Source organism: Tachypleus tridentatus, chromosome 13, assembly GCF_004210375.1.
Source record: "Tachypleus tridentatus isolate NWPU-2018 chromosome 13, ASM421037v1, whole genome shotgun sequence".
Classification (NCBI taxonomy): domain Eukaryota; kingdom Metazoa; phylum Arthropoda; class Merostomata; order Xiphosura; family Limulidae; genus Tachypleus; species Tachypleus tridentatus.
Genome location: NC_134837.1, coordinates 199,018,508 through 199,044,127, shown reverse-complemented (window position 1 = coordinate 199,044,127; position 25,620 = coordinate 199,018,508). Strand labels below are relative to the sequence as shown.

General features: G+C 31.7%; 1 protein-coding gene across 5 annotated transcripts; it reads right to left on the bottom strand.

Moving 5' to 3' along the window:
* Window positions 1–1,965: 1,965 nt before the first annotated feature.
* On the bottom strand, window positions 1,966–25,169 carry LOC143241066 (microtubule-associated protein RP/EB family member 3-like). 5 transcript variants are annotated; one of them, XM_076484553.1, is made up of 9 exons: window positions 25,034–25,169; window positions 18,517–18,666; window positions 17,747–17,806; window positions 15,561–15,599; window positions 9,058–9,164; window positions 8,418–8,589; window positions 6,630–6,733; window positions 4,583–4,741; window positions 1,966–2,723 (listed from the first exon to the last, which is right to left on the bottom strand). In XM_076484553.1, the coding sequence occupies exons 2-9, from the start codon at window positions 18,647–18,649 to the stop codon at window positions 2,646–2,648; spliced, it is 852 nt and encodes a 283-aa protein (XP_076340668.1). In that variant the 5' UTR covers window positions 18,650–18,666; window positions 25,034–25,169; the 3' UTR covers window positions 1,966–2,645. The 5 variants fall into 5 exon arrangements, with proteins under 5 accessions (XP_076340668.1, XP_076340667.1, XP_076340669.1 ...); XM_076484552.1 differs by having other exon boundaries at window positions 24,944–25,085; XM_076484554.1 differs by lacking the exon at window positions 25,034–25,169 and adding an exon at window positions 24,727–24,904.
* Between the last annotated feature and the right edge of the window lie 451 nt (window positions 25,170–25,620).

The following is a 25,620-nucleotide window of genomic DNA, read 5'->3' as shown; positions in this document are numbered from 1 at the left end:
CGAAACTCTGGGCTACTGATGCACGCATCGATAACCCTCTCTTTATGTTACATTCACTATTTTCATGTTTCATTTTCATGTATAAAATAAATGTTATATTTTATTCATCTTACCATAATTTCATTTGATTACTTTATGTTACTTTTATCTTGCTAACCACACAACCAATTCTTTACTCCACAAACATTTGCTTTATCTACTATACAACCACTTTTTTTATTTATATGCTGTGCATCTGTTCAATGTAAGTCTGTTTTTAATTTTTATTTCATATAGTTGTAGATTTGATTTCTTACTACACTTTTGTTTAACATACCATACACTATTTTTGTTTCCTGATTTACAATTATGCACTGACACCCTTCACATTGCATTTTTTGGCATTTCCAGTTTTCATCTTTTTTTTCACTATTTTTGTGTAGAATTTCATAAGCGCCATAAATCACGTTATACAAGATAACCACATTATTTTATTATATACTCCATTTGGAATTGTATCAATATTATCAAAATATAATTTAATTCATAATTTTTTTAAAGGTGTTTATGACCCATCTAAGTAAACCATTTTGCCCAGCAAGTTACTCACCTAGTAAACCAACACGCCCAGCTTGTTACTCACCTAGTAAACCAACACGCCCAGCTTGTTACTCACCTAGTAAACCAATACGCCCAGCTTGTTACTCACCTAGTAAACCAATACGCCCAGCTTGTTACTCACCTAGTAAACCAATACGCCCAGCTTGTTACTCACCTAGTAAACCAATACTTGCTCACCTAGTAAAACCACCAGCTTGTTACTCACCTAGTAAACCACTTTTACTCACCTAGTAAACCAGCTTGTTACTCACCTAGTAAACCAATATGCCCAGCTTGTTACTCACCTAGTAAACCAATATGCCCAGCTTGTTACTCACCTAGTAAACCAATATGCCCAGCTTGTTACTCACCTTTTTTTTTTATGTACAGACATTTTGGTGATGAACAAGTAACAACCATATAAAATAATACTAATATGCATAAGTACCTAATTTCATGTTATACATTGGTTTTTAATGTACAAACAACAAAATCTCATAAGTAATTTTGTTCTGCATAATTCATTGATCTCACTAAGAATTATCTAATATTTGTAGCTTTATACTTCAACGATTATCATTTATAGATTCCTATATAAAAAGTAATCTTATATTCACATTTTTAGACCATAAAACACCCAGTAACAAATAATGAATACATTTACCATTTATTACATTATTGATCCACTCTTACAGTATTGTTAAATAAACTTAGATGAATTAAAAACAAAGATATTCACATCTCTCATTCCACAGATGAATTTACTTGAATTTTTAAATTTAGTTTCAATCAATAAAACATACAGGTTTGTTTAATGGTGATATGTGCATTCAGATTTATAAGACTTAATTTCCAATTTTGTGTGCCAATTCCTAAAAGCAGAAAGTATTTATACAATATATCAGTGATATCTAAGCTCAAATTACTTATTATTTAACTTTGTTTTATGCTTTAGTTAAACTAATTTTTCGGAAGTGTACCCTTAATTTGTTGAAAACTGTCAACATCAGCTAGCGCATTACCAGCCACAAACCTATATTTAGAAACTTTTTCATCACGTTAACATATTTGCCATAGAAATTATTAACTTATTGCTAAAGGAATGTTGTGGATATCACAACAAGACAAGCACAAACTAACTCTGTATCACTTAGACTGAGTCTCACTTTTGAAGACACCTGAGCATGCAGCGAAGACCTTAGCTCATAATGCACTTGAAACCACATATTGACTGTAAAGAGTCAGTATGTGTTACTGATTTGTGAGTTTGTCTGCCAAAATTCACAATTTTGATGAGCAGAGAAAAGTTGTGTATGCTAAACAAGTCAGTACATTAAACCACGTTTCAGGTAGCTGTAACTTATATGAAGAACATACTCTCAACTGTTCAACATAACTTCTATTTATTAAAATATTTAATTTTTACAGCTATGACCTGATCATGAAAATATACACAACACAGAATAAAATCAGCTGTTAACTGTCTATATATATATATATATATAAGAAAAAGTAAAACTTGCACAAAAGATATTCTGACTGAAAGTCTGCAAAAAAAAACAACAACAAAAAACAAACTTTGGTCAAGTTACTGTGTTAGAGATTTGAGCCATGGACATGTCAAGTCCCATCCAGTTTTAAGTAAAAGATCAAAAGCACTGTTACTGAACTATAGTCTACCACTTCAGTTTCTCTCTACATTGGAGATTTATAACACCATGCATGTTAGTTTCAACTAAAAGTAGAGAACAACTAACTAAAAATGTGTTACAAGTAAAACATGAAAACAGTGTAAACGTTCTGTACCACAGTTTTATGGCATCATTGGAAAAGAGTAAAGGTGTTTCACTTTTGTAATGAACATAGATGATAAATAAAGTGTATGACAGCTTCTTCCAAACATTTTTAAACCAAAGCTAACAACAATACAAGATGCTCTCTTTTACCAAATACTTCTATAAAAACAAGGGTGATAAAAATCAGGGCAGCTAATACCAAAAATTGCCAAAACCTGTGGTAAAAAAATAGAATGAGTTAAGGGAGGGGAGGTGATGGTGATATGGAACTCAGTATTCTTCATCCTCGTTGTTCTGAGGGACAATAACTCCATCTTCTAAGGTATCATCAGGAACTGCAAAGCCTTCCTGGAACAACAACAAAGACAACTGTAATGGTAGTACATTGTGAGCAACAGGCTACTGAATTTATGTTGATATATCTTATATTTCCCATTCCTTCAGCCAAAGTTCACAAGTTTATCATGTGATGGAGAAACACACAAGACAGAACATCACATTGGTAAGTACCTGTTGTAATTTGTAATTGTCTCCAATATTATTTTACTACTTTTCTGAGCCTTATGACACCTCACAAATTTACCACAAACATGGCACCCCAGTATGGCACAATAGCACTAACATTCTTCCATACAAGTAATGACGAGAAAACCTACTTGTAGAAAAAAAAAGTAAAAACGGCTGGTATTGGTTGAGATTTTTTTTATTTAGAGGAGCAAACAACTTCGACCTTCTTCGGTCATTGTTAGGTTTACAAAGAAAGAAAGAAAGAGGTAACTGACCAATAGCTGACCATACGTTTGAAGGGGGTTGTGTAACTGAGTGTATTAATGTAGAGGGCATGCTAGGTGTTTGATTATATTTATTAATATAGGTATAAAGGTGTTCCTTTGTATTGGTTTATTTTAGGCTTGAGTTGTTGTACAAGTAAGGCTTCTTTAATTTTACAGTCGTTTCTTTATTTAGTATTTAGGCGTTTTCTATGGTTATGTTGTTTATTTAATTTGCAGTGTTCGTAAACATGTGAAGGTGACTTTTCTGTTCTTTGATTCTGGTTTCCATTTTTCTACTTGTTTCTCCAATATAGAAGTTGTGGCAGTTATCACATTGTATTTTATAAACAATGTTGGCGTGGTGTTTGTCAGTGTAGTTTTTACATAGTCTAGTCCTTAGTTTTGTGCCTGGTTTTTGAATAAATTTGGTATTAACCGGAATGCCATATTTTGTTACTAATTTTTGCCAAATGTTGGTCATTTTTCTCCTGATGTCAGGAATATAGGGTATGCAGCAGTATATGGTTTTGAGACTTATTAATTCATAGGATATATTTACTTCTGTTAGTTGATTTTGGTTTTTGTTTAAGTGTGTGCATATAATGTTTTCTACGATTTGTGGAGGAAACTGATTCATGTTGATGAAGTATTGTTTTATTTTGTCTAATTTATTGTTAATTTTGTCTGGTGAGCATAGTTTTATGGCTGTGTTTGATTTTTTAGTATGTTGCGTTTTTGTTATGCTGAGTCCCAAGGAATGTATAGTCACGACTTCTATATTGGAGAAACAAGAAGACAAATAGAAATCAGATTCAAAGAACACAAAAAGTCACCTTCACACATTTTCGAATACTGCAAGTCAAATAAACACAACATAACCATAGAAAACACTCAAATACTAAATAAAAAAACAAACAAACGCAAAATTAAATAAGCCTTACTTATACAACAAGCCCAAAATACACCAATACAAAGGAACGCCTTTATACCTATATTGATAAATATAATAAAACATAAGCATGCCCTCTACATTCCTACACTCAGTTACACAACCCCCTTCAAAGATGTGGTCAGCTATTGGTCAGTTACCTCTTTCTTTCTTTGTGAACCTAACAATGATCGAAGAAGGTCGAAACGTTGTTCGCTCTATGTAAAAAAATTTAACCCATACCAGCCGTTTTTACACATATATTCTTCCACACCCTGTGGTACTCAAGTACCCTAGCAATGCCCTAAAGTACTTCAGTATTCTAAAGAATCACAAGATAAATAGTATCACATGGTACTTTAGGATATTTCGTAATACCTTAGTACTCCAGAATAAGTAAATTCTATACTTTATTTGACAATGGGGTTCATTGTTTTTTTTATGTAATGCATATTTGTGTGTTGAAATTGTTTATAGTGTTAGTTACTACACATTGTAAGACTTACTTCAGTAGCATATAGAATATCCAATATCTTATCTACGACTGGTGACTTCTCATCACTTAACTCCCCCTCCTGGCAAAATACTTCAATATCTCGAAGTTTTCCATAGTAAAAATCTCGTTCCTTTTCGAGTCCATCTACTGTTAGTTTGAGCTCTGCAATCTATTAATACAACTTATGAATATCAAATTTATCCAACAGTTACACAGACTAGCAACAAACTTGATATATAAGTAGTATAGTAATCAAATTAACAGAACAAGCATTTACTGAAATAGATCAAGTGCATTTGAAACATCATGCATAACAATTTAATACAAACACTAAAATTCTATCAGAACAGTGTTGTTCTGGTTAATAAGGCTTCACAAACAGCACAACATTAAACTGTTAATTCACAAATATTGACAGACTACCAGTATCGAGTGAGAAATATAATTTACAACCAAATAAAAAAAATACAATTCAAAAGTCAATTATAAACATTACCTTGAAATATGAAAATCTTTAAATGAATATTTTCAAAACTAAAAAAATTAACTAAAATCAATCATGAGGATTTAACACTGACATATCAAATCTAAGTGAAGATTGGGTTCAACTGTACGGAAAGTGTCAGCTGTGACAGGAGAATCTGTCGCATTCCTACTGGTGGTGGACTGTTGTATGGTGATTTGCATGCTTTATATTCGGCTGAACCACAGGGTATACATATGGAACTATGTCGGAAGATTCCAGAATAATGAGGCCTGGCATGGCTAGACAGTTAAGGCATTCGACTCGTAATCTGAGGATTGCGGGTTCAAATCCCCATCACACCAAACATGCTTGCCCTTTCAGCTGTGGGGGCATTAAAATATCACAGTCAATCTCACTGTTCATTGGTAAAAGTAGTGCAAGAGTTGGTGTTGGGTGGTGATGACTAGCTGCCTTCCCTCTTGTTTTACACTGCAAAATTAAGGACAGCTAGTGCAGATAGCCCTCATGTAGCTTTTTGCACAAAATTCAAAACATACCAAACAAAACCAGAATAGTAGGGAGCAAAAATTAGGACACTACAAGGCAGTCAAACTGAGAATAGCTATAACAGTGAGAGAGATAAGTAATTATCTCAGAATATAGAATCCTATACGTGTGATATGACTGAACAGTTTCAAATGTTACAGTTTCTTGCCCTGTTCTTATGACCTGATGTAAATGGAATTCTTGGAACAAAGCATATTTAATGTTTTACATTTCAGATACATTAGAGACAAGTCATAAGATACAGAGGATCTCATGCAGTGCTTAAAACTTTATCATGTAACACCAGCTAAGTTAGCTATTAATTTATTTGTATTATCATACAGCTGAAACTTGGTACAAGCATAGTACAACAAATACTGCTACATATGAAAACACAAGGTCTGTGATGTAACATGAAAAGTTTTTTAAAGAACTAAATTAACATTGAATATGTACAGCAACCCAAGAAACCTGACAGGATAACGTTCTTTGAGGTTCTTAATGGAGATTCTCGTCCTGCGTGCCAAAAACGTTACCTACAGTCCCTACGGAGACTCGCGTGCCAAAATTGTTACTTACAGTCCCGATGGAGACTCATCCTGTGTATTGAAAACTTTACTTATCAGTTGTTTGGTTTTATATATCACTTGTAATCTATGAATATGTATGCCTCTTAAGATTAAAATTAATTTGCATGCAGTAATTAAAAAAGGTATACTTAATAATTTACGAGTTGTTGGCAGAGAGGGAAGATTTACAACAGTTGGAAACTAACACAGGAACTGTTTATAATCAGCATTCCCAATCAACCATGTAAACAGTCTTCAACATAACTAGGCTATAAAGACATCAGTATCCTCTAATAATTTACCCTCTGGTATAAGAAAATCATTCAAAAGAAAATAACGTGCAAGTTTAAAAAAAAAAAAATGTTTGTTTTGCCTTTCCCTAATCAATTTAAGTAGAACTTTCAGAAAGATTGAGCCCAAAACATCTTAAATTTGAACTAACACATCAAAACATTACATATAAAGTACCAACACACCTGTTGAGATAAGTCGTTAATCTTTTGTAAGTCTCCTGAGCCACCCATCTTGTTGGGATTCAATCCCTGTTTTGGTGGTGTATTTTTATGTACTTGTCGAGGTGCTGTAAATAAACAAGACAATATTAACTTCTCTCTTATTCAAACAAAATAAAATTGTATACCATTCTGCTTTGGACCCTCTGAAAAGAGAACATATCGTTCTTTTGAAAACCACAAGGACACAGCAAAATGCTGTTATGAAATAATTTAAGTGAGTAGAAAAATATAAAGTATACCACTGTACTGTAGAACTACAAAGAAAAAGTAAACTGTTGCAAGGCCTAAAAGTAATAAAAATAACAGCTTTGCTTTAAAGCCACATAGAAAACAAGCAAAACACAGTATAATTCCTAATTCAGAATTGTTTAAATATGAAATTGCACACCAGACACCATGTAAAAATAGAACACAACATACTGCTGAACTTTATAACTGTGGAAAAATGTACCGAGCTTTAAAACTGGAGAAAAATAAAAAAACAGTATAACACTGAACTTTAAAATCTGGCAAAATAAAACATAGTATAATATTAAACTTTCATAATACAAATGTGAGATTCTCTGATTCCTAGCTTTGTGTAAAAATTTGTTTCTATACCTAATAATGTCAAATGTTTAATCTGTAGGAAGTATAGGTCTGTGGCGCTGATAAACCACTTATAAAATAGAATAAATAATTTTTCATAATACTTAAACATTGTGTAGGTAAATTTTTAGACAATTCTGGAGATTTCAATAATAATATTTTAATATTGTCTTTCATTATTTCGGTAGAAGCCTCTAGCCTTCAGATAACAGAAGTTAACATTTTCTTATATTGACAATATATTTACAACAGACATTTATTCCCTCTCACAAAACAGCTTTTCTCAATTAGTACTGCCCTATATTAGTGAAAAGTTTCATGCTTGCTAGAAGCCTTCCATCCCTTACTTCTAGCACATCACCATATAAATAACAATACAGTAGCTCTCCACCAATAGGAGCATGACACAATCCTAACTGTAACCAACACCCTCTCCATATTTGCACTTGTTTATCATTCATAGCATGAATATCTTTGGAGCTGTTGTAATATGATTAATATTCATGCAATAAAAATAACAATTGGTGAATGTACTCCAGTTTATCCAAATATTTAAAAAAAAATTACTTTTTAAAATTTTGATACATGATTTGTTCTTGTAGTTCATAATGCCAGCCAAGTAGTAAAAATAGTAAAGTTCTGCCTTTTAACCAGTAACACCAGTTCTGTTATCTACCTTGGGCAAGAAAATACTTTAATTTTGAATTATACACAGAAGTTTAATCTTGATTTGTATGACTATTTCTTAGAAAAAAAATGAATATATTTTAACAATGTTGAAATATTTTAAATGATAAGGTAAAATAAAAACCTGTTCACTGTATGTCTGTTTTCTCAAAAATTTAAATCATATACATCAGTTTCTTGTAACTTAAAAACAAACCAAAACAAAAATAAATTAAACAAAAAATGCTGCACCAATTGAAAATATCCCAGAGTACAAGCTATAACGTGGAATTATATTGTGGTGGGGATACACTGTCTATCAGTCTTAACCTTCACTGTCAGTTTCACATAAGAGAGTAGCAATAGATATAAAAACAAGGAGAGTGAGATGTGGGTGCTCAATTATTTTACTCATTTTACTATATTCTAAGTTTTTTCTTTTCCTATATCCTTGTGACAAAAAGAGTTAAATTTTTGAACATAAGTAAATCTTACCAGCCCTTCCAATGGGTCGGTCATTGCTAGCACCAACAGAAATGCCACCTCTTGCCTCTACAGGATTATACTCTCTTCCATCATAGTTAGCATCAAAGAACTTCTTAAACCATTGGAGAAACTCAAAGTTGTCTTGGAACCTCCCCTTTACTAGTTTGTCAATTGGAATGATCTATACAGAAGTTTCACAGAGAATTATTAAAATATTAAAACACATCGCATTACTTTTGTTCTACAACACAGTAATGAAAAATGAGAAATGTGACTAAAACAATCACACAAAGGTCCTTTATATTTTAAACATGACTAAGACTATTATACTAATTATTTCATTTTTGTTGTCTTTGATATCAAAATACTTTTCTATTTATATAGCCTAGAATAATTAAAGAATCAAAGAATCACGAGTCTTTTAAGGCTAATAAAGATTTGGTAGACAGAAAACATGTAAAACTGGAACACTTGAGAATATATTGTATTTCACAATTTGAAGTTCTCAGTGAACAAAGTAATCCCTTAGTCACAAAAAATACTTAATTTTATTGTTAACAACTAGATAAGAACATATGTGTAATGCTAATACATCTAAAAAATTATTATTTCTGTGTTTTTTTGTTTGAAAGTTTCTGCTCAACCTTACTTTGTCTGCTCCTACTTTCTTAAAAGCTGCTTGAAGGACTTTAAAGTTGTTTATATATTCATGTTCTAGTTTTGTTTTGAACTTCACTTTTTTCAGAGAAACACAGCCTGAAATAAAAGTTTTATTATAGATAAAGCACCACTTAAGATCACAGTAACAGTAATCAAACAAAATACATTAGCAACTGCTTACTGAAGTGATGACTAACATTATGTCTGTTTAACAACCATCAATTACAATAACAGCAGTGACATGCCAAAACTTGGCTTGTAACTTAGTGCTACAAAAATGTGCTAGACACTTTGGGGCCTTGAACACACTTGAAGAGTGACTGTCAAATCTCACTGTCTGATTAGAAATTAACAGCACAAGAATAGGTCCTGTTAACAAGGTGCTCTCCCTGTATTCATTCAACTAAAATTTAACGATGGCTACATGCAAATAGCCCTTGTGTAGCTTTGCATGAAATTTTAAAACTACATCAGTATTCACTGGACCCAAAAACTTAATTTGTTTAGTTAGTAACTATCAGCAGGTACTTATCAGCTGTCATAAAATGTTAAATTTATCTACCTTATGATAGTCATGTTACAGTAGTTAATTTGTTTCCAAAACTAATTTTTTACTTGCTTAATCAAACATACGGGGTCAGTCAAATGACAAATATGAGAAAAGCTAATAAAAGAAAAAAGAAATAAGTCTGACAGAAAGAAAACTACTTTTGATTGGTTTAATAATAATAATAGCTCAACACAGATGCTCTATTTTTTCTTTAGATGTAATACTTATTTTAGTCCAACAAAAATATTTTTGAATCTACATTATTTCAGCTAGATAAAATATAAACTTCTTAACCCTTTGTAACTGAAGTTTACAATATAGTTGACAAATCCAAACACAAAGAAGTAACCATTTAACATTGTGAATAACCCACAGTTTAAAAAAAAATATAAAACCAACATAAAACCCACTCATAACCTGAAAATTCCAATTGTGGATATCTAGTACAAGAGAAACATATAACAATCTTTGCCTATAGACATTCAAACACAAGTGTTCTTCGGCATTAATTAGGTAAGTACATAGCCCAGCATGGTCAGGTGGTTAAGGTGCTCGACTTGTAACCTGAGGGTTGTGGGTTCAAATCCCCATCACAGCAAACATGGTTGCCCTTTCAGTAACGTATGTGGCTAACTGTGATGGTCAATCACACTATTTGCTGGTGAAAAGAGAAGCCCAAAAGTTGGCAGCAGGTGGTGATGACTAGCTGCCTTCCCTCTAGTCTTACACTACTAAATTAGGGATAGCTAGCACAAATAGCCCTCATTTAGTTTTGCATGAAATTAAAAATTAAACAAGGTAAATGCATTCCACTCAGAGGGTCACTTTATGATACATGTTTATGAAATTTACATGTATTTCAACACATTGAGTGTTCTGCAGCATTAAAATAATTAAGTATGAAAGTATCCATTTAAAGTAGTCAAACTAAATGTAATAAACTTGTGTAAAAATTGCACAAATTATCACAGAAAATACAAGATAAATAATTTAGATGTTCAAAGCACTTACACTAATATTTTATGTCTTACCTCTTCATTTTTATACAAAACATTACACATCGTTTTCTACATACCATAAAGTTTATTAAATATTGTTGTCAAATATCATTTCAAGTGCTCTGTACAAGTCCTCAGATTTGGGCTGAATTGCCTTGTCACATTATTAGTTTTAACATCAGCCCACACAGTTTCAAGAATTTTCATATGAGGACTTTATCAAGGTGAAGCCATATCTGTCATGTTTCATAAGCCAAGCTAACATTAGTTGTAAGCATGGGATTACATGTTAAATATGGCACATTAAACCAGAAGGTGGTAGCACTTGTCAGCAAGCAGTAAACTGACAGTTTCTTGTAGATTATTATGTTATGTATTATAATTTATCTTGGACAAGCCTCCAGTTTATTACATTACGTATTACAATTTCAAATAGTCTGAAACTGAGTTACAGTGTAATTTAAAAGTTAATTAAATGTATGTGTCAAATTTATGATATTTTCCAACAAGACTGATACACAGTTTTCTTTCTTAATACAAATGTTTTGATATACAGACAATAATACCATTTATAATATTGAGTCTTTATCCGATATGAAACTTCCTTGACATCTTACCAAGGGTTCGTGACAAGCAAGTTACTTCCAAGTTGATATCAGTACACTTTACCTAAAAGATTGCTAACTAGCTCTTCACTTATCACATGTCTTTCATTGCTGAAGTTATATAATGTCTTCATAAAAATACTGATGTCCAATGTGAATCTAATGAAGTTGAATAGTTGGCAATGTTCAAAATCTATAAACATCCCTGTTCAAATATCTGTAGTTTTCCAATTAATAAGCATTAATCACAGTTATAGCTTCTGATATTTAGAGCATACCAACTGTAGCAAAATAACAATATAAAACTGTCTCTAAATGTTGTGTTGGTTACCTTATAAGTTTGAGGGGAGTTTTTAAAAATTTCAACTAAGGCAATAATACAAGTCACTAGTATTTACATTCACACATAGTACATTGTTGATTCTTATGCTCAAGAATCTTCTACAATAGGTGGGAATTTTGCAAATGTATATTTAACTGAAACAAACACCAATATTAAAGTAAATATATAATAGTAAATCTGTTACAGTTAACAGTATTAACAAAGACTCAGCCTCATGCTTGTAGAGATCCCCCACCATACTTCAGTAAAAATCTTAACCAATTATAAATGTATAATACCTAATACCTTTATCCTCTCTACGTTCAACAGATTGTTAGCTGCTGGCAAACAATATGAACTTTGATTCAGCTGTAAAGAAAACATTTCTCCAATTTTGTTCATTCCACTGTTTGGGATTTGATGCCATTTTAACTCTTTTGGGTTACCTTTGGTGACCTTTTGTCAGCAGCACTATTAGAGCAACTATACCATCCACTAGAACCTCTTCTTGCCAATTTGTAGCTTACTCTTCTGAAGGTAATGTGCACACAACTGTATTCACAGCAATGTTTTAGAGAAGATCCAACTTAAACACCTTGTATCTTGAAGAACATATACTTAACACCACTTTTGGAATGTTTTGGTTTTTCTACCTTAACTACTTCCGTTATCAAATTAGTTTCACATACCTACTTTAGTCTTGAATGAGTCTCATGCCAAAATGCAGAGCCCAACCACAAATATGTGGATGAAGTATCATTTAAAGCTTTGACATCTATGCAATTCTCATGTGATATTTCAGTTCTGGGAGCAATGACTAACATTCACACAACTTTTACTGGGTATAAATGACATAATAAAATAACCTGTACTTTTATAGATTTTATATTGATATAGCATTTTGACAGACTGGATGACAAATAAATCATACTTTAAACAAGACTGTACTCTGGCACAGTTCACTTTCACACAAACAAAGAAGTGGTATTCCTGCAATATTTGCCTTTTATTTCCAGTGTTCCTTATTTCCACAAGTGTTTGTAACTCAACATACATTACTCCTTTGCATTAAGGCTTCCAACTGCAGCCACTTTACAATAAAGATACAAGCAATATTTTATCTAAATGCTCCAACTGGAATGTGAAGGTTTAACATACAAGTGACACCAATTACACTGCCCAACAATTTTTTTGAAATGTTTTGCTTCCTGAAAAGGTTTTGCTGATTGTGACAGGTACTGGTGGGTATGCACAAATATAGTTTTGGTTTTGCTTCATCACGTAGGAACTCTGAGAAATAGACAGTTAACTCTTTACCGGCAATAATGTATTTAATTGCGTTTATGTTTCTAATACGCTATTAAGTTCAACATAATTAAAAGTGTTTTGCTCCTGATTTTCGTTTTTATTCAATGTCTGGTGCATCATGTTGCAGGGTCCAACAGTAGTCAGCAAGCATTGACAAATTCCAGTTGCCCTGATATCATTTTTCCATTGTAGCAATGTCCTGGTGAAACTGAAGATTTCGATGAAACAGTACATGATGGGCAAATTTGGATGTGATTTTTGTGATCAGCAGCCAAAAATCTATAAGGGACTCCCAACAGTGTTCAAGAAGCAAAAACTTTGTTGTCCAGTGTTACTTAAGAACTTTCTAACAGGATAGCCATGTCTGATAAAAAAAAAAAAAAAAGTCCTTACCTAAGCTCTAACTAACAAATACTACTGATTATGTAAAGTTATCTCATCCAATTAAACAGTTACACACAATTATACGATTCTTACTCAACATTGGATGTACGAAGACATGCACTATACAGCTGCAATTTGTATGGACTGAAATGTACATTTACAAAATATTACATTTTACTACAAATCATGAACACATCAGACCAGAAAAATTTATCATGGCTGTGTCAACAGTTTTACAACTTCACACAAACCTATCAACTATACTAATGAACATGAATATAAAAAATGTAAACTATCTAAACACAGCTCATACCCTTCACAGTAATAGTCAACAGAATTAGTTATGTCTTACTGGTTTGAGATTAACAATCAGTAACATTATTCTTGTTGCAAGAAACCACATCATTCACATTTAAATAATGTCACTGATTACTTGTACTTATCTTCCTCTGGTGTGTCTTGTTGCATGGTGTTATCGAGAGACAAGGAGAAGTGGTTTCATTAATAACTTCCTTAACAACATTCCAGTTTGGATGTTTTCTTTTTATATACCATAGTCTTATTCAGTCCTTATGTTTATTTAGGTAAGAGACTAATATTTGTGTCATATATGAGAAGTTTCTTCAGTGGATTGAGAGATCTCTTACCACAAAAAGTTAAATTTTGCCAAAGCACAACAGTATCACTAATTATTTGAAACAAACCAATTGCATTCATTAAAATTAAATTTTGATCTCCAGAAAACAAATGAGAAACTACCAGAATATTAAACATATTCAATTATGAATTTAGTTTGCATAAAAATACAAATAATTCAAATTACTTAAGCATAAATAAATATCAGGATAAATAATAACTATTTGTTATCATCATGAATATGGTTATTACTACATGTGAATTTTCTATATCAATTTAAAAGCTTTGAATCATAGGTTTACTGGTCAGGTGTCAAGAAAATTGATTCAAATGGGACTCTGACCAAATTCCCATAATTCATGTAACAAGTTGTTCAGAAAGAGTAAACCATTCATGAAACAAAACTGATCATACTTAATGAATCCTATTCTTTGGGAAGGTAAAAAAAAAATCTAAATGCATCACTAAGCACATAGTTTTACATGACCCTCAGAAAATTTAACTTATCTGAGAATTAATTCAGATGTTTTGACAGGTTGGTTCAAAACCAAAATGTAACAATCACGATGGCACAGACTCAAGAATTTCTCACTCACTCTGGGTTTCATGCAGTTGCATGTACCTAAAACTGGCAGTGGATGTAATGTTTATATCAATTCACAACACAAAATTCAGTATACAGTTATAGTTCATACTATTTCAAAAATAAAATTCAAACATTCTACTATTAAAAACTTGCTGGAAAAAAAATACCAAACAGTACCTTAAAATTATTGTTTTATGGGTCAGCATTAATCTTACCTAGATTCAAGTTAGGGCTTGTTTCAAAGTTTATTTAGAGCCACATATTAGGATCTGTCTAATTAACAATCATTTTAAGTATAAAGGACTGTATTTGAAATACTGTTTAAATAATTATTCTATTGATATACATAAACATCTTAAAACATTCCAAATGTTCAGGACTGAATATAAAAGACATTAAATTGAAAGATATTTCTGTCTGACAAATGCTTTTGCGATTAAGATTTTAAGACATTCTAAATACATCAGTTAAAATAAAAGAAAACCTTCCCCATTCTTTTAATCAAAATACATATTACCTATAACTGGTGGGAAGTCCAATGTTTAAGAGCAAGTTATTGCCAGTTAGAATTGTAAAGACAATCACACTTGCTTTTGTCTTTATAAAGTAAACACACAAATTAAAATAAGATTGTCAAAAATTAAATGTTAAAGAGAATTTCTGTAACAAAAAGATAAAAAAAACAGATTCAGCTATTTTGATATTCTTGTACAGAGAAGCATTAAACTAATAATTTCCACAACATTTATATTCCTTATATAATTTCTGTAGTACATATTTGTGCATAGGAAACATGTTAATGCAAGAAATAAACAACCTTAATTTGAAGCTATGTACTGACAGTTTTGGTATGCATTTTAGAAACTGTAAAGTGGAACATTGAGTGTAATTAAATAAAATTATTTTGGTGTTATAAGGTCTTTTCTGGTGTTAATATTTATGTAATTTTATACATATAGTTCAACTGTACCCTTCTAGAAATTTTACATTCCTTTAAACAAAGGTAGGACAACCTATACCTTCCAATAAAACATGTTATTCCTCTACAGAATACCAGGTGGAAATTTATTACAAGTAGCAAAACTACAGTAAGATTACCTTACCTGGAAACAGCATGTCCATGAACTGGCAGTAGGCAGCACCTAAGAAAAAGAGAAAGCTCTTATTCAATCTTCACTATAAAAGCACATTAACCATAACAAATTAACCCACCCTACCATTCAAATCACAAGATCCAATTATTTTATGCCAAATCAAATATTACATTTTAAAACCACAGTATTAGCTAATTTGGCCTGTTCTTACAATTATGAACAAAAACATTACTCTGCATAAAAACTAGTTATGTTTCAGCTAATAATCCTTACTTCTCCATACTTCAATTTCACAATGGCTGTAAATGTTTTTTGTATCACCCAAATTCAGATTTGTAAAACAAAATTAACCACTTTGTTAAAATTACACACCTCCTCTTACACTACAGCAAATATCTTAGAGTTAATATCTTAACTTCTGTCTTCACATTAATATTTTTTCACTTGATATTTGTCTTGTATAGCACCTAACCCTATATTTTTCTGTACTGCAAGATGACTTTTCATAACCTAAACCCCTCTCTTCACACTAGTTCATTTTAAACTATTATCATAGATAAGTTCAACATCAGACTAAAAATGGCTCGGAACTTGTGTAAATTTGGCATTATTCTGTTACTACAGGTTTAGACTATCTTAGATAACTTACATTCTTAGAAGGATTTCAGCAGCTACTGGATAACAACTGAACTTTGGCAGCTAAAATTTCTTTACATCCTGTTCAATATTGTAACTATAAAATCTTGTTTATTATTTAAATTATATATGAAACAAATTTTGTTCATTACTGGATTACATATAATGAAATCCTGTTCATTGTTATACCAACAAAATCAAGGATTTTTACAAAACAATGATGAAATAAATAAAAAACTGATCAATACATTATAAATAATACTCTTTCACCCTATCCAAGGTTTCTGTTTTTGACAGACGTAACATCCCAGTCAAACCCCTGACTTGGAAGGTTAGCCTCGCCTAGTCCCACTAAAGTACCACACCCAACTTTAGCCTATATCTGTTACCTTTCATTTAGTATAACTAAAAGCCATCTGCTATTTATTAATCTAACTCACCAAATAATTCAAGCCTTTTTGTAAAACACCAGCATCCTCCTCCAATTCAGTAACACCTGAAACCTTAATATCAGTAAGTTCATCTATTTTGTTGACTGTTCTTTCATCTATACCATTGATTTAAAAAAGAAAACCCCATGCTGACCCACTTTTGATGTTAATCTAGTTTAAATTAACTATTTATAGCAATTCTAAGCTTCCTCCCCCCACATCCACCAAGACAATTTTTCCCATTAGCCTTTTATATTGCATCTTAACAAATGTTTTATGAAAACCTAGATAATACATCTATACCCTTAACCTCCTACATGTAAGTTGTAAAGTCTTCAAAAAATGTCAACATACTAGTAAGGCAAGATTCTATCCTAGTGAAACCATTTTAAACATCTTTCATAAGTTTTCAAAACATTCTCCTACTATTGATGCAAGACTAATAGGTCTATAACAACAGGACAATTTTGCAACCTGTCATGTAAGGAGTAGTAACATTAGCCAACTTCTAACCTTTTGATACCTAACCAGTGTGTTTAGAATTAATCTTGTAACAGACGTTAATTGTGGTTCTGAATTGTTCCAACTTGGGATGACAGTTACATGAGAGGTTACTTATAACAAAATATGAAGAAAAATTTAATAACACTTGCATTTCCTTGCATTAATGTACAACATTTGGCTCTTGAAACATGTTTAGTTTCTCCAAAGACACAAACACGTGGTTTACCCTGAAGATCACATTAGAAGATATTGGAAAGATGTGCTTTGTGTAGATGAAAGAAATTTTTTCAGTTTTTTCTGCAACAGTTTTACATTACAACCAGTGAATAACTGACCATATTAAACAACTAAATAATTTAGATTATCTGAAAAACTAAAAATTTGGTGGGATAGATAGAGGGGGGCACAAAGAAGGCAAGGTGGAAGCTGTGATTGGTGTGCTTGCTTCACAAAATAAAGAGAGAGAAAAGAGAACATTTAAAAATACATATGCAACAAGTTATTGTTTTTATTAACATTGTTAGTTTATAATATAAATGTGGGGATTAGAGCATAATTTAAAAACTTTTAAGTGTATAAATATGAAATAATGAAATTTTCATTTCTGGAAAATGCTGGACTTACAAGATCTACACAAGTTAATCTTATTGTGACTTGAATCAGTCAGGATCTTTTCTCTTCTTTCTAGATTTACATCAATAATAAAGAAAAGAAATGGTCAATAAATTACTTAAAGTTCATGATCATATTAAGATACTGGCTGCAGAATATGCTGTTGCTTTACTAAAGGAATTAAATTATTTTATGGGTTGGGTAAATAATTCTAGAATTATAGTAATTGCCACATACAAGTTTCTGTATCAAATACATGATACACTAGAGATGATACTGTTTAAATGTAAACAGAACAATTCTGGCACTGATGTACCAATAGAAATACATGAATGATACTTGGTGTAAGTTTGTCTAAATGTAAACAAGGAAACAAGTTTTTTTCACAACAATCCTTAAAATGCTAGTGGAAACTGTCAGTTATTTTTAATTTAATCTACATTGTTCTTTTCCATTGATTTTATCTAATGAATTCAGATATGCTTCATTAAACTTGATAACCAATGATTAATTAAACACAACTGTAAACGTATAATAATATAGATATACCAGGACATGCAAGGCCTCATACTCAACTAATTTTCACTTACATATTGGTTTCTATGACAAAATGCAGTCTTATTATAAGTAAAGTATGTTCTGAAAATGTCAAAGTAACAACTACATACTTTAATTTAACAAGATATTTTTTACTTGCAGTTTACTTCTGATACAAAAAGGATGTACTACAAAACACCCCTGTTCTCTCATCTGATATTAAAAAGATGTAGTATTAAACATACCTGTGCATAATTCTTCTATTTTGCCATATTGCATCTCTAGGCAGTCATTAACCCAATTTAACATCTCATGTCGACTGAGATTCTCTGTTGTGGAACTGGTGGCATAAACATTAACACAAACTGGGTGAGACATTGTGGTAGACTAACAGCCTATTAAATAAAAACAATAATAATTTAAATGTATATGAAAACAGAAATGTATAAGAGTTTAGAAAATCATCAATAAACATAATGAATAAATCATACTAGAATCTAATAGGAATAAATAAATAAATGCATCTCTCATCATACAACCGTGCTATGAATAATAATGGTACCTAAAAATAAAAACAATGCCACAATGTATGGAAATGTGACAGAACTAAAGCCAAATAAAACAAGTATTTCTGGGAACTTTAGTTCCCTTAATTTTGATTTCTAAATGCAACAAAAAAACTGAATAGTCCAGCCCATCTCATTCTTGATCTAAAAACTGTTGGTTTTTTTTTTTTTTCACATAGATTCCAAGAAGTCAGTGACACAAAGTTGGATAGAAGTGGAACAGACAGTGTGAGCAGAATGTTGTCAGTCATAATCAATCAAAATCCATTTAACTGTAACAGAAATTTCAAACTGTTTTTGTTGGAACTGATTGGCAAGCATTTAGATTAATTCTCTACAACAATCTCCATGGAGGTCAAAAGACTTTTCATATGGTTTGAGAATGATTTTTCAAAAACATGGAAAGATCTATCTGCACTCCCACTGTAGTAGTGGAATGAAGTGCAACAGCAAATGTCCAAGGTGAAGTGGTGGACAGTAACTTCCAAGCCACAGAGTAAGTAATGTTTTGAATCCTCTTCAAACTCTGCACATCTTTTTGTTTCAACCACTTAGGGCAAGAACAAAAGTAGAATGGGGAAGAACCATTACAATTAATGCAATGAGGGTTTGTTTCACACTCATAGGCAATGTGGTCCTTGCCACTGCAACAAGCACATGTCAAGGAACCACGACATGATGTCTTCGAGTGACTGAAACACTGACACTAGAAACATTTGAAAGAGTTTGGAGTATATGGTTGTACCTTGCAATTAAGATAGCCTACTTTAATGGTGGCAGGTAGACACAGTGATGAAAATATTAAAATGGGGACATTGGTCAGCATCATAATTCCATCTTTGCAAGTGGAGATATGCCTCATTGCAGAACTCTTTGGGTAGAAAAGCCAGCAAGAATCTATGACTCAGGGAGGTTCTTCAAATGGGGAGTAACCTCAATGGGTATATCCCCAATCATTTTTGAACGCAAGAGGAGTTACTAGACGCTTCCATCAATACGTCACCAGAGCAAAGCTTTTTGACTGATTTTCAAGAGTCAGAAAGTCCCTCTAGCCCCTTCTGAATATATATAAAAAAGACATTTGTCTCAAAGATAATGTAATACAAGAAAATGAGGTACAGATGTTATAGATGCTGAAAATTGCTGCTCAGAATCTTCAAGATAGTGAAAAAACAGTCTGTATGGAAATGACTAAGTTTTTATTTGGGGGATCCATAATAAATATAAAAAAATCCACTCACCATGGAGCTACGAGAGGATGCACTACAATACAAAACAAATACACAGCAACACCAGCATTTAGTGAGCACTATACCCAAACACCAGCATCAGAAACAATGTTCACAACACCCACTGAGAACATCCAACACTGGTACTTGGTTGATCCTTGCCCAAGTGGACCAGCCAAATGACCCTGAGGGGGCCACATCAAGACCACCTGTTTGCAGGAATTCAAGGCCAAAGTGGTGTTATGGTTGGACCCCTCAACCACCAGGATCCTCTCCTCCCTTTCATGGGTCACCATGCATGGCATACACATGGGTAGATGTTTAGATACCAGAAGAGGTAAACTGAAAGAACAGAACCTTCTATGAAAAGTTCCCTTACCACGTACTGGAATCCACACCTAGGGGAACAAATAAGGAATAATTTGTTTTTACATATTAGTCCCTGCAATCTATCTTCTTATTTCAATACATAACATATTTCCTTCTTAAGGTTTCTGTAAAGTGATGACCTCCATTACTTCAACAGCAACTCACATCATAACCTAATCTCCCTTTTAGAAAAATAAAACTGTCTTAACCAGAACCTGACTTGTCTCAAGTCTTGGAAGTTTTAATGAAACTAAAAGTTCTAATTTACTCTACTAGAACAACAAGTCGTAGTGTGGCTGGTCTGAAATCTACATGAAGTCTTTCTCTTCTATTGCTAAATCCAAGGAAGCTTTTACCATCACTGTTCAGAAGCTATACATGTTCTTCAAGAGCTATACATACTGAAAATAAAATTCCATTCAGTTGCTTGTCTTGCTTCTTAGAGAAACACAGATTTAAATATGAGTTAAAACCTAAAAGACAACTAAGTTGATTCCTTCCTATTGATTATTTAATTCCAGCAGTGCTGGAGTCTCAGGACAAAACAATAGTGATGAAATACATGACATCATTTCAACAACAGTTAAAAATTAAAAATAACATCTCTACCAGTAATTTTTTTAGTAAATAAAATTTAAAAGGACAATGGCTGAAAGAAAATATTAAAACAATAAAGTTAAAAAAATAGGAAATAGACCTAAAAATGTTAAAAACCAACATAGTTAAAAGATAATGGTTTCCATTCAGAAGACTTTATATTTTATCTATTGTCACTTTTGCAAAACTAAATCAGCTAATTACCACATCAACAACAAAACTACAGCAATAAACAAAGTTACAAACTGCATTGACTGATACATCACATGCACTAAATGCTACAAATAACTCAAGTATAACAATAAAAAATTGCAATAACTACAAGTTTTAAAATTATGACAATAAACAAACTGGACTTAATGCCACATCATCACAAATTTAACAATAAATGAACTGCATTAATAACCACAACTAATTATTTGCTTTATAGCACCTATTAAATATTAATTCTTAGAGTTCCTAACCATTTTCCATCTCTTTGCAAAATAAATTCATATTTATTGGATAATTAATACACTGGAATCAACCAGTATTTATACGAAATTTTTCTTAAAAGACAATAATGTGCAAGTATCAAAATCAAAAGTCTACAAAACTTTCACAACCTTGTGAAAGTCTTATAGAAAATTTCACATTCAAAAATTTACCATATTTATTATGAATAAATAGATTTAAGAATGGAAGTTGGTGGTTAACATTCAACAGTTAACACTCATTAGCAAAACACTTTGCACTTGGTTTACTCTATTATTATAATCCAGTATACTTTTTTAACTTTTAACTTACAAAAAATATTTTTATACTTTTAATATTTAAACCTGAAGAAATAAGGTGCACTTTCTTCTAGTATTAGAGTTTTCCCTTTCTAATAATATCTTAAAGTACTCACCTTCATAAAAAGTAAGACATTAATCTTTTTTATAATTCAAGTTAAAAACATTTTTCTGCAGAATTTTATCCTACTCTTCTTCATCCATCCCAATCTATTCCAAAAACACAGTTTACCATATATACACACACACACACACACACCTGTTTGACTGCTTTAATTCTCTACAAGTCTCCACACTGAATCTGGTTTGCCCCACCCAATACAGGAATCACGTGGGCTGCTATCAACACCCAATTATTGTTACTGACATTCACTCATCTACACAGAGTTTCACTTACTCCTGTAATCATCTGTTTTCTATACATTAGTTTATACTTTTTAATTAATATCATCATAATTTTGGTACATGAAAATACAAGTGTCTTACTTTTAAATAATGACAAGATAAAAATGTGGTAAAATATCTGTAAGAACTGTTATTGCAAGACTGTATCAAAACTTCAAAATTACTAGTGTGTTTCTTTTAATGCAGTAAGAAAACCTGCAAAAAATATATCCAGGAGACATGTTCTAAACATCTGTTACAAACATAATACCAGCCACAAAGATAATGTTGGTGTGATTCATATTGTTTATACAACTTTCACATGTTGTTCTGTTAATACTGTAATTACTTAACATTTCAAATGTATGGAACTTTTAAACATTTATTCATATTTATTCATATTTAAACATAAATTTTCCTTTTATGTATGGTTTATTTTGAAAGTTTGTAGACTGTTAATTGTTTTTATTGGCTCCATTTTTCAAAATAAACCATACATAAAAGGAAAATTTAGCTATTAAAACAATTAATTTTAAACTGAGTTTGCATTAGCACTTCAGTGATGAATGTATTGATTATCTTTCAAATTTCATATCAGGTTCTATAAATTTTAAAAAGTTTAATTTCATAATTTTAGTTTTTCCTTGAAATGGTATGTCAATTTACTTTCTCAGAGTTACTTTCACAATAAATGAACATAAGCATTTCTTGTCCTTTTGTACCTACATCGATTTCACTCTAAAAATAACTGAATGTAGCTGAAAACCCATGGATCAATATTTTCCCGTAGAAAGTTAGTCAATATAAAAATTCATGAACAAAAACAGTACATTTCTACTTATTTAGCTTGAAGGTGTTTTGAATTTATTGTTTATTCATATAGCTTGTGAATCAATCTTTCTATCAAGTTAAAACTCATTGAAAAAAATTCATACCTCAATTATCACAAATATTCAGCTACATATGAAACAGGAAGCCATAAATCAGTGATACATGAGGAAGCATCTTAAAACTAAGTCTAGACATACTTACTGAGATTCACATTACCAACTAATCAGCTGGTGTTTCTATACCAAACCAAGAAGCAAGCTTATAAATTTTTCATGCTACTACTAAACTAGAATGCTTTCACTCTAAACTAGAAGTCAGTTCTGAGTAACTGATAAATTTAATACTTTTGGAATAAAAGAGGGTAATACCTAAAAAAAAAAAAGTTTATTCACAAGCAAAAGTTAATAGTACAAAGTTAATTAAAGCTGTTTAACCAATTAACATTATCCTTTTACCCTCCAAACAACTCTACTGAAAATACAGTAAGTCTGCAAGTTGTAATGTAGTTGGGCATGGAACAATAAATAACTCCTCTGCTGATTTGATGAAACTGAATCACTACAAAATTCATTATTTTTGCATGTTAATTCAGAACTAAGTGTTTGTATTCTATTGCACATCATATGGATCCATCTTTATCAATGTAAATGTTACGTCTCCTTTAAAATTATTTTCATCAAACAGTTTTAGAAATGAAAAAAATTGGATATGAATACCTTCCCAACAGTTTACCAAATAACAAAAATATAAATCAAATACTAATCTGTTCAGTGTTTTCTGTTAAGTGTGTAGTTCTTTGTGAAAGCGTTTGTTGAAATATGTTTTTTAAATAACCCTAATTGGTTCAAGAGTGAGTAGTGGTTAATATTTTAACAGCTGACTGATGATTTTAATTTATTCTACTATATGTTTAATACATCATATTAATTTATAATTTCTACCATTGAAGTTTACCATAGTTGATTTATTAGTAACAGACACTTACTATCTTATAATCATCTTTGGTATCTTGATGCATGTATGAAACATACAAGTTTTAAAAGGTATAACTTTACCGACATTTCACGTGGAATTGGCAAGTACAATTTCGTTAAACTAAAAACATCAATTGTAACTTAATTAAAAACAATTCCAAGTTAACAACAACCTAAAAGACAAGAAATGCTAAAATACTTGTTCAATTTGAGTCCAAGTTTGAGAAAGTTGTGTTCATTTATTGTCAACATATCAGTATTTGTTAAAGGAGCTGGCAATAAGGCCACATTATGCAACATTTTATGAGCACCTTAGTTCTACTAGCACCATTAAAGTACAATAAAAAGTTCTATAATTGTACATTAGCAACAAAATGGTACTGAACGAACAATAAGACATAAAATAATTTTATTAACCCTTACTCTACAAATCTTACTTAAATTGGCTTAAATAAAAGTGATGATAATTGCAATTTCTTACTTGCTTTAATTCACAATGTAATAGTCGTTGTTGATATAAAAAAGTGTAGATACATACATTATACAGCCTAAACCACTAGTGGCACTACTAGTACTAGTAGTACCATGTATGTAGGACCCCATACCAATCAGTTTAACAAACCCTAGTTTAAGCGAAAGTTCTTCACCAGTACTGGATATGGCAAATGCGAATGACATTATAACATATCCTACTTTACTATCAATCGTGAAGTTTCATAATTACAAACTTACTGCGCTCAAGCTCGTTACACATTACTACCATCGGCTAAAATGTGATTTAAGTTTAACTCAGCGTTTTACTACAACTAACAAGTAGTACTAATTTTAATAAATACATTTCGGCGGTCACAATAAATACTCATTTAGGATAACTTTTCGAAGGTTCTATATACACACATTAAATAAGATCTTAAAGCACTCGTTTCAACGATGTACAAGCCACACCTACCTTTTTAACTAAAAGTACAGTAACACTCCTAATATAAGTAGGTGAAAACTTGAACTTCTGCCTCTACAACTATGCGTCAAGTTAACTTACCTATTCGTAAAACCTCTAATGAACTACATAACAGACTGATTAAATATTCTATGAGAGGGCGCTGACGATCGTAAGAAAATATCAGTCACTCTTTATTTTGTTTATTTCTTTCTTTTGAATTTCGCACAAAGCTACTCGAGGCCTATCTGTGCTAGCCGTCCCTAATTTAGCAGTGTAAGACTAGAAGGAAGGCAGCTAGTCATCACCAACCACCGCCAACTCTTGGGCTACTCTTTTACCAACGAAGAGTAGGATTGACTGAACATTATAACGCCCCACGGCTGGGAGGGCGAGCATGTTTAGCGCGACGGGGATGAGAACCCGCGACCCTCAGATTACCTTTATTTTGTTAAAAAAGGCATTGTTATATGCCTTCACAATTTCTCCATCATATATATATTGATATATATAAAAATACTACTATCAATGCCAATACTCCGAGCATTTGTTTATCGTAATAACCAAAGCTCAAAAATATTATAAAAAACTGAATTAAAAAAAATTCCTATATCAGTTAGAAAAGGAGAATCAATGTGCACACAAAATTCCTAACTTCATAACGGATTAAAACAAAGCGCTGCAACAAC

Excerpts from the sequence above, each read along its gene's own strand:
- LOC143241066 (XM_076484553.1), bottom strand. The coding sequence starts at position 18,649 with ATGTCTCACCCAGTTTGTGTTAATGTTTATGCCACCAGTTCCACAACA. Across the intron at positions 15,600-17,746 it reads GATTAACTTGTGTAGATCTT|GTGCTGCCTACTGCCAGTTC; the intron begins GTAAGTCCAGCA and ends TCTTTTTCTTAG. Across the intron at positions 8,590-9,057 it reads AGAAAGTAGGAGCAGACAAA|ATCATTCCAATTGACAAACT; the intron begins GTAAGGTTGAGC and ends ACTTCTGTATAG.